At 39.1% G+C, this 10399-nt stretch overlaps 1 protein-coding gene across 1 annotated transcript; it reads left to right on the plus strand.

Moving 5' to 3' along the window:
- Positions 1–542: 542 nt before the first annotated feature.
- ces3 (carboxylesterase 3) lies at positions 543–10217 on the plus strand. Its single transcript, XM_044125832.1, has 13 exons — positions 543–698; positions 2488–2686; positions 2778–2916; positions 4065–4198; positions 4269–4422; positions 4542–4646; positions 5277–5378; positions 6269–6409; positions 6504–6584; positions 7112–7256; positions 7331–7480; positions 8136–8208; positions 9251–10217. Exons 1-13 carry the CDS (start codon positions 632–634, stop codon positions 9441–9443), a joined length of 1683 nt encoding a protein of 560 aa, XP_043981767.1. The 5' UTR covers positions 543–631; the 3' UTR covers positions 9444–10217.
- Positions 10218–10399: the final 182 nt, after the last annotated feature.

Consider the following 10399-nt stretch of genomic DNA (forward strand, 5'->3'; position numbering starts at 1 on the left):
GGAAAAATCCAACTGGTAATAGAAGAAAAACGAAGAACAGGCAGAAAAAATGTGCATAACAAAGACATCAGTGTGAGGAAATGAAGTGTCCTGCAATTTTTAGATGTTCCTCTGCTGCACCACCTGAACAGAATAATAAGGTCATTAAGGCTCTGGAGAACTGATCTACACTAGGAGGAGGTGACTAGGCCTTTTCATTCCAGTGTTTTGTACCTGTGGCACATCTAAAAACTGCAGGACAGCGGCCCTTGAGGACTGGAGTTTGACACCCCTGGTCTAAATAATCTGGACCACCTCTGATTTTTACATCAGCATGACTCAGCAGCTCAAACCTGTCTTAAGATTTCTGTATCTGTTCTCCCAAGACATGTGACCAGCCTGTTAACTGTGCCTCAAATCTGTCCATGTGGGAGATCATGCATGTGTAAATATTGTTGGGTTCAGAGAGCAGGATGGGTCTTTATGCATAGAGGTTAAATCATTAATGTACATCCTTTATGCAAAGACCCGACTGTTACTGGACTTTGTTGTATGTGAAGAGTGAAGGTACCAGAGGGGAGGGGCAGAACAGCAGGCTTATATATCTGAACTCTGACAGTAAATCTTTGTATTTTGCTCCTGGCTGCACAAGATGAGAACAGTGCTGCTCGTTGTTTTCCTGCTGCCTGTGCTGATGGTGACGGCACATCCAGCACCAGGTAGGAAAAGTATTTTAACTTTTAATTGTGCCACTTTTCTCCTTTTGTAAAGTCAGACATGTTTTTGCTGCTGGAAAAAAAGATTTTTGAAACCTGAAAATGAAAACAGCCTCTGGAAGCTGGAGTCTTGTAGTTAAAAAAAATGACAATAGGTTGAGAAAAACTTTTACAAATGAATAATTTTTAAAGCAAAAGTTGGATAGATGGAAGAAAAGTGCCTAAGGAACTTTAAATGTATTTAAGGCCACTGTTAATCAGGTATAAAGTATTTAAAAAGGATAGAAGCCACAGAAACAATAAAGGAATTTATTTTTATCTGCCGTTACCATAATTTTAAATACATCTTGTTGATATTTGTGTCTAATAGTTTTTATGTCTTTATTGTGATTATTTATTATATTTTACTGTTTTAAGTGGTTGTGAGTAATTTTTCTGCTGGCTGTACAACACGTCTGTCATGATGGTTTCCAGTTTCTTTACCCACAAACAGAACAGAAAATCAGATAAATAAAGTTAATTTAAACAATACGAAATGGTTCAGTGAGTGGTTCGGGTCCTTGGGGTGGGCACACGCAGTCATCTGCACACTGAAGAGCAGCATAGGGAAATGGTGAGTTTGAGGTTGTTGGAAATGGGAACTTCGAGAGAAATTAAACTGACCTTACTTGATTTGATGCTCGCTTCTGACAAGAAGAGAGGAAACTGTGGGTTCATGGTCTTTGTTTCTTTGTGGGCATCTTTGGAGAAATCCAGATTCCAGAGAGAGGTCTCGACTGAGTGAGTTCTGGTTGATGATGTGGAGACTGCGGTGGCGGGTGGACAGGTAAGTTCAGGCGTGGAGGAAAACAGAGGAGCGATACGACTGCCAACTGGGAAATCCAGGAACGGTTTATGGCTAAATTGCAGAGGCGGAGAAGGGAACTCGGGCAACCAGTAGGTAACTATCCATGGTGTCACGAGAGAGGGAATCAAAGAAGCCAGGTATTGGGCTTCACAGGAAGTTTCCCAAGGCCTCACGAGGGAACACCGGAGATAGAGAGAGGCAACAAGAGTCGATTGCTAGAAGCTCGTCTAAGGAAAACACAGAGAGTATCTTTAAGGGGCTCAGAGTACCATTACTGGCAAACACTCAGGCGATGAGGTGCTGGCAGTCTGCTCCTCTTAAATTCCAGAATGTTTGGGTGATGAATAATGGGTGCGCTGACACAGTCAACGGGCACGCCCCTCCAGGTCTGCAGCCTCTTGTCACCATCTGGTGGATGAAGGTGAAAACAGCAGGCAAACAGAAAAAACCCACAAAGAAAAACCAAAAACCCCAGTATGGAAACGTTTTTGGTCTTTATCCTGCAGAAGAAAGCTAATAAAAATGAACTCTTAACAGCTCAGAGGGGAAGCATAGTGGGAACAAATAGCATTATTCAGTTTCACAGTTGACAATCAGATACATTTAACCATACTTGCACAAACAACAATAAAAGCATAAAATATTAACACTAAACCCTTTAACAGCCTAATATAGTCAGGTAATACTTTTAAATTACTAGAACATTCTCAAACCTGGACTAAAAAACCCTTAAAATAAATTGGCAAGGACAATTTACGTTACTGTCTGGTAGCAATTCCTTTCTCATTAGAAAGAAATTATATGTTGAAATTGAAATGAGTCATTTTAAAACTTTTTGGAGGCTGTTTTCTCTGTGATACTTTACCAAACCAAATTTTACAGTTTTTAAAAGAGTAACTGATTCGATAAAACAGAAAAATCATAACCTGTCTCTGTTCTTATTAGGGAGCAGCGAACTTGTGGTTTCTCTGAAAAGTGGCCAAATCAGAGGAGATTATGTGACTGTAAAAGGCACAGAGAGGAGAGTGAAGCGATACCTGGGGATTCCCTTCGCCAAGCCGCCTGTAGGGCCCCTTCGGTTTGCTGCCCCAGAGAGCCCGGAGCCCTGGGAGGGGGAAAGAGACGGCACACAGCAGCCCCCCATGTAACAACCCCAAAGCACCAAACAAATCAACGCTATCCCAGAGACTCTTGTTCATGTCTGCCTCTGCTTCCCGGTGTCCATCTGTTCTCAGGTGCATCCAGGATCGAGAAATAGTCGTAAATATTTCCATAGCCCTGTCTATGGACTTCACGGTGCCAGAGGTTTCAGAGGACTGTCTGTATCTAAACATCTACACTCCAGCTGAAATCACACCAGAGGTTAAGCTGCCGGTGAGTTGAACAGCTGCAGAGATCAAAAGAGATAAACAATGTAACAGTGAACCAGGAGTACCTTGTTAAAATATACTCGCAAGAGCAGCTAGAGATAAAGAATTGCTCAAATAGTACTTCCTGTAAAGGAGAATGCACAAAGTTTAAAGCAAATGCTGATGCCTCAAACCAGCATAGAGACACAGCTAAACACAGAAATGCTGAGGCTGGAGTGTTTTCTTAGAATGTCCTTGTAAGAGACATGGAGAACCAAAGTGTACTTTCTATAGGAAAGAAAAGAGAGTACACACAATTAATGGTGGGATACCCTCTGTCAATAACTATCCAGGATAGAGACATGGCTAAACAAAGAAACACTGAAGTGCTTTGTTACAACATGCCCAAACGACACCCAGCTAGAGGTGAAGAATTGAGCAAAGAATACTTTTGGTTGTTCTGAAAGGAAAGTACACAAAGTACAGTACAGACCAAAAGTTTGGACACACTTTCTAATTGAACTCAATTAGAAGACCAAACTTTTGGTCTGTACTGTAGATATCAGCATGACATTTTTGTCATTGCCTAAATCCAGGAAAGAGACCCAGCTAAACACAGATAGGACTGAGCAAAGAGTATATGCAAAATTAATGGACAAAAACCCTGTCAGTTACTCCATCCAGGAAAAAAATCATGGCTTTAAACATAAAGGGAGAGAGTACATAAAGTTAATGGTGGGAAATCCTCTTTCAATGACTATCCAGAATAGAGACATGGCTAAACAAAGGAAAAACTGATCCACAACTACTTAAAAAAGCTAATTAATGTAGGAAGTTCTCATGCATTCATTGGTTGACTTTGTATCTTATATGAATTAATCTACTCTCCTCTGAACCCAGAAGCTGTGGACAATGAGAACTTTCTAAGGAAAGAAAAACAAGAAAAATTAGCATAGAGCTTGCTTTCTGTTGCTTTAAACATTTCAGTGTTTGTGTAGTGTGTAAATACTGATTATGTAATTACATTTTCACTGAGCTCAACTGATGTTAATGTGTAAACAAAAATATCGACCTCAGTCTGGGCTGAGTCTGTGTGTACAGTGTGGGCTTTGTAGCCGTAGTTCCTATATCCAAAGGTCAGCTGAAACCATCAGGCTCTTTTTTGTGATTCAGGTGATGGTATGGATCCACGGAGGAGGTCTGGTTATGGGTGCTGCCTCCCAGTACGATTATTCCTCATTCACTGCATATGAAAACGTTGTGACAGTCATTATCCAGTACCGTCTCGGCATCCTGGGATTCTTGAGGTAAGAAAGTTCTGATGTCCACATGTTGTCCAAATGATTGCCTAAAGCAAGAACTTTCCTTTTTGTGAAGCACTGGAGATGAACATGCCAAGGGAAACTGGGGTTTGTTGGATCAGCTGGCTGCTCTCAGATGGGTTCAGGAAAACATTGAGGCCTTTGGCGGCGATCCACAATCTGTCACAATCGCTGGGGAGTCTGCAGGAAGCATCAGCGCATCCATACTGGTAAAGAAAACCCATTCCTTGGGAATGGAAGAGATCACACACTTTTTAAAACTGTTTTATGTTGAATATTTATCACTCCATTCCTCCTGTTAACTTACCAAATGTGTCTTTCTGCACAGACTCTGTCTCCCCTGTCGAAAGGACTCTTCCACAAGGCAATCTTTCAAAGTGGAGTTGCAACTATTGGGGCCTATACTTCTGATCAGTCTCTTATTCAGGCCCATGTACGTTTGAATGTGTTTGTACTCACTCCTAAGGTGGACATCTCCATGATTTGTTCCTTTGGATTTGCTCTCTGCATGTCCCACTGACAGGAAACAATGGCAAAGGAAAAACTTACAAGGGAAGAGAGGAAAGTCCTGTAGCTTTAAGATATAACCAGGGTCAAACATCAGAATCTAATTTCAGAGTTACTTAATCAGTGTGGATGGATGGATGGATGGATGGATGGATGGATGGATGGATGGATGGATGGATGGATGGATGGATGGATGGATGGATGGATGGATGGATGGATGGATGGATGGATGGATGGATGGATGGATGGATAGATTGACCAACGGATGGATGAATGGATGGATAGCAGGATGGATGGGTGAATGGATAGATGGAAGCACAGATTAACTTCTGGTCAGTCCGGATGGATGGATGGAAGGATGGACCAATGAAAGAATGGATGGGTATTCTCACATTTCCATCCATCCATGTTGATCTGGACCCATTTTTTTAAAATAAATAAATTATAAATGGCTCAAGACTTTTATGCACATCTCTGGTATTTGCCTCATGGTGGTCCAGTGTGACTCTACGCTTCTCTGTGTTTTTAATGACCTCATTTCCTGTGTTATTACCAGATTGTTGCCAACCTTACTGGATGTTACATGAGCAGCACAGAAGAACTGGTCCAGTGCCTCCGAGGAAAAACTCAAGATGAATTCATTTCTGCAACCAAACGGGTAAAAGAACGTTTTAAGACATTGTGGCTGTCCAACTGTTTTCTGTAATGTGGTTATTTTAGGGATCGTAAACTAATAAATGCTTGTTCTTATTTCAATTTATTTAGTTAATTTATTTTATATTCACACTGCATTATATCATTAATTATTACTTTCACATTTCCCTTCCTGTAAACTCCATTCTTATAAAACCTGACTCAAACAAAAATTGCAGCCTGTTAACTGTAATACTTACGTCTTCCACCAGATGGCGGAAGTCAGGACGATTTCTTGTAGTAGGTTTTAGAGGAAATCCCCTCCTCTTTGAGGAAGAGGTAGAAATATTGAAGATACTCGTTTCAAGTTTGTGTTACAGGATTAAGAGTATATTGATTGTAGGGAACTTAGTAGCTGACCGCCATCTTGGTAGGCATCTGTAACAAACTGACATTACAGCAGGAATGTAGTTACTATGACAACAATCCACAAGAGTCTTTCTCTAGCACATTGGTCAATAGCAGAGTTGGGTGGTAACTAGATACATTAACTTGAGTAACTTTTTTGGGGAAAAAAAATTACTTTTATGAGTATTTTTACTACACTGTACTTTTTTACTTTTACTTGAGTAAAAATATGTTGAAGTACTGCTACTCTTACTTGATTACAGTTTTGGGATTCTCTGCCCACCTCTGGTCAAGAGTGTCAGTATACTTTTTATTTCAAAGCTATGATTTAAGTATGCTTTGCACTGCGTTTGCCTACCAAGATGGCGGTTCAGTGGCATGAATCCCTTCCGGATTAGACTTGTGGGAACTTATGTATTCCTTTCTGGCTGTGAGAGATTGTTGGGTTTTGTGTTGGGAGTCTTTTTTCTTGTTTCTGTAGCAAGAAAGCTTCTATTTTGTGTGCAGAGCAAAATTATATTCGGAGCCACTATTGACGGCGAATTCCTTCCCGGCACAGCTGATGTTCTTCTGCAGAGGAAAGAAGTTCTGAACATCCCAGTGATGATGGGCGTCACCAACCATGAGTTTGGCTGGATTTTGCCTCAGGTGGCGTTAAAGTTTCAGCGATGACACGTTCCAGGTGTCTGTGTTTGATGTTGAAGTATTCTGGACTGGTTTGTTCTCTTTTGGTGGATCGCAGGTCTTCACTCCTCGTGGTTGGGATAAAGGCATGAACAGGGATACTGTGCTGGCGTTGGTCAACTTGTTTAATCCAAAAGGGGTGAGATTGTGAGAACTGCTTAAATAAAGCTAGAATCACAGATTATTTTTTAGTTTGATGACCAAATTCAAACAACTAGAACATTTCATCTAGTTTTTACTGCAAATATATTAGTACACTTAAATTATATTAAGACCACTGAAAAAAGAGAAAAGAATTCAGACTTTGTTTTCAGAATTTCAATTTTAATCTCAGAATTCTAACTTTTGATCTCAGAAATTTAATGTCAGAATTCTGAGATTTAAGTTAAAATTCTTCTGTTTTTCATTGGCCGTAATCCTCTTCTGTATAAAACAGTCTACAAGTAGTTTTTCAGCAAGATATAGGAGCTTGTTTTAAGTTCATAATAATTCCTTAATATTGCTGAAAAAGTCCTAGTCCACTGTCAGATTATTTCACGTATAACATTGGAAAATGTGTCATTCTAAATAGAAAACCCCAAATTGGAGCATCCAAAGAACTCTAAATATGGAAACAAACCTTGCATCTGATTTTTACAGATTTATGAACTTCTGTCTGTGTTTCAGGCCGCCAATGCAGCCAACTTTCTTATCGTGACTGAATATCTGAAAGGCGCAAATACTCCAGAGGACATCCGAGACGCCTACACGGAGGTCATAGGAGACCTGCTGATGGTGCTGCCCACCATCAAGGTGGCCGGATACCACACAGGTCAGAAACAAAGATGGCTGACCCACTGTGCTTTGGTCTGCATCTCTGCTAACACCTGTTCCTCCTGGCTCCAGACGCAGGCGCTCCGGTGTACATGTATGAGTTTGTTTACGTTTCGGATAGACCCACATCCAAAAGGCCGAGCTTTGTGAAGGCGGACCATACTGATGACGTCGGCTACATGTTTGGAGTATGTTTCTGGAACAGTCACATCAGAATTACTGGTTGGTATACAAGCTTCACAATGACAATTACCACATCGAATGTCTTCTTGCTGTGCCGCCTTATATCTGCAGATGTTAGGAATGTAAGTCAAGTCATCTTCCATTCACAACTGGCCTTATGTCTGGAAAAATCAGGAGTAAGCACCAGAGTCCAATTTGGGATTAGTTTGAATATAAGTTCATTCCCACCAGTGTGTTTAATTTGCTTTAATCCAACTCTAGTCAGTTTTTCTAGAAAGTCAGTTTTTTGGGGAGAGATATGAAAAAGTAATCAATTTCTGATCCGTCTATTAACCTCGATCTCGACTCGGTTGAAGTGAATTCTGATGCTGTTTGAATACATATGTGAACGCTAGGCGGACCGGAGACTGCTCCAGAAGCAGGAAGCGGACTATAGCACAGGGAATTCTGGGTAAATACTACTAAAACAAACATGCAGTCAAGTGCTGGCGGGAGAAATGGCTTGTTGTCTTTATTAGTCAAAAGAGAAACCAAACAGCTAAAATCGGACGTGACTCCATTTTATTTACATTTTGTGAAGAAGAAAATTACGCTGTCTTCTTCAGAGGTTTGAGGTCCAATGCTACTCAAAGCAGTAATTTTCTGAAAAACAAACTTCTTTCTATAGCTAAAACTCTTCTTTTTCCATGTTCAGTCAACTGCACCGATGAGGATAAAAGGTTTTCCAGGACCATGATGTCTTACTGGGCCAGTTTCGCCAGAACTGGGTAAGAAGTGAACATTTGGCCAAGTAAATAAATAACATCAATAACTCTGAAGATGCAGAAAGATTCTCATCTCGGAGATTTGTATAGAGCTTGATTTTGAGACTAAGTCTAAATAAAGAGCACATCTGTAGATATAAAGATACTGTATTTACATTGTGCTGAGAAATTCAGACTTCTGCAGCTTTAGCGCATGTTTGTGTAATATTTCCTTCAGTCTAAAAAAATCTGACCACTTAACGTGTGCTCATCAACTTCATGAATACTCTATGAATATTTTAGTATTTATTAATATTTTTTTCAGTTATTTGATTAAAATGAGTAAATTTCTGCTAAAAAACAATCTAAACTTTCTAGAAAAATCAATAACATTTTTTAATTTGAAAAGTCAAAAATTTTCTAGAAAAAACTGATACATTTTTAGATTAATTATAGAAATTTTCTAGAAAAAACTTTAACATTTCTTTGTTTCAAAAGTGAAAAAAATGCTACAGAAAAAATCTCAAATTTTGGGATTAATTTAAGAAATTTTCTCGAAAAAACTTGGAAACGCCAGAGTTTCAAAAATGGAAAATGTTACGTTTTTGAAACACAAACTTCCTTTTTTTTATATAGACTTTCTCCAAGATTATTCTCAAAATTTCCAATTTTTTTTCTAGCAAATTTCAGACTTTTCACACACAGAAACTTAATTGTTTTTTCTAGAAAATATTTCCGATTTATCTCCAAATATTTTAGTTTTTTTTGGCGGGAATCTATTCCCGTTTTTTCCCCTTTATTCAATTATCCTAATAATACAACGTCATAATGAACTCATCAAACTGAAAAAAGCTGCGGGGTTTTGGTAGTGAACTGTACCCGCAATAGTCACTAGAGGGCGACCTAAGCAACCAAAAGAAGAGGAAGAAGATTTGCACATTTATTGGAAGAAAAGCCGAGTGCAGAAAATAAAACAATAAATTTGAAAGCTTCTTCATTGTTTCACATGTAATTATCCAGATTGTTTATTTCTGCTTGTGTCTGCCTTGTTTATATTTGTCCCCAGCTCTCCTAATGGTCCTGGTCTGGTGAACTGGCCGCTGTACGACAGGCAGAAGCAGGAGTACATGGAGCTGGGTCAGAACCAGTCTGTGAAGCAGAAACTGAAGAAGGACAAGGTCGATTTTGTCACTGCCATTCTCCCTCAGATGCTGCAGCAGATGGAAGCAGCAGCTGCAGCCGCTAAACCTGCAAACTGAGCATCAAGTTGTTTTATTTTTAGTTCAGGTTTTTAATAATACTTATAATGCAGTTAATGCTTATCACTACCTGCAACAATTAGACTTTTTTTTTAGTCTTTTGATTCAGGCTGCTTTGCAAACTGGATGTAATTAAATAATATCTTCATTCATGTCTTGTAATTGTTGTTTGACTCTTATTTTTCTACACTGGATTAAAGTAGGATGCATGAACAAAACATCATATCTTTATCAGAGTTGCTTGATTCACGAAGAAAGTGTCTGCACAAAGTCTCTTTCAAACAATGGCCGATTAGATTGATAGTGACTTTCAGCACAGAAACAGAAGCTCCAAACAATTGCTATGAAAAAGGGATGTCCAAAGTGTGGCCTGTGGGTCATTTGTGGCCCTCAAAATGACTGTTTTTGGTCTGTGACCACAAGTCTAAAAGGTTAAAAATGTGGCTATCAAAATAGTTCCAATTGGTGACAAAAAGAAAACCACTCAGAAAGAAGACAAAAGTGGGTAATTGACCATCATGATGATTTCATCCAGATTTCAAACATTCCAGTTCTTTTATAACTTTAAATCATTTTCTTTTTTAATTCCCTATTAAACTCTGTTAAGTTGTTGCTTAGTTTAAAATTGTCTGGATACTCTGGTTTCACCTTTTCCCTCTTCTTCAAATATCTTTTTATTGTTTATTAGAAAAATGATGACAGATATTGCACAAAATTATGTCAAATTTTAACAGATTGTCTATCGGATTACCAAAATAAATCTTTTAAATTGCATTCATTTTTGTTGGATTTGTGTTTTGCTTGCTGCTTATACTCTCTGGTTAAAGATAAGTATATTATTTTTGGTTTGTTATTTTTTTTAACCGAGAAATACCGTTGATAACGTCTTCGCAGCGCTGATTGGCTGCTGCGCCTCCTGACGTCATTGGGTCCCCCCTGTCTTCGTCCGCGCATCT

This window comes from Gambusia affinis, linkage group LG08 (assembly GCF_019740435.1).
Source record: "Gambusia affinis linkage group LG08, SWU_Gaff_1.0, whole genome shotgun sequence".
Classification (NCBI taxonomy): Eukaryota; Metazoa; Chordata; class Actinopteri; order Cyprinodontiformes; family Poeciliidae; genus Gambusia; species Gambusia affinis.

Coding starts and splice junctions, on each gene's coding strand:
- ces3 (XM_044125832.1), top strand. CDS start 632: ATGAGAACAGTGCTGCTCGTTGTTTTCCTGCTGCCTGTGCTGATGGTG. Junction 5,379..6,268: donor TCATTTCTGCAACCAAACGG/GTAAAAGAACGT, acceptor TTTTGTGTGCAG/AGCAAAATTATATTCGGAGC. Junction 6,585..7,111: donor ACTTGTTTAATCCAAAAGGG/GTGAGATTGTGA, acceptor TCTGTGTTTCAG/GCCGCCAATGCAGCCAACTT.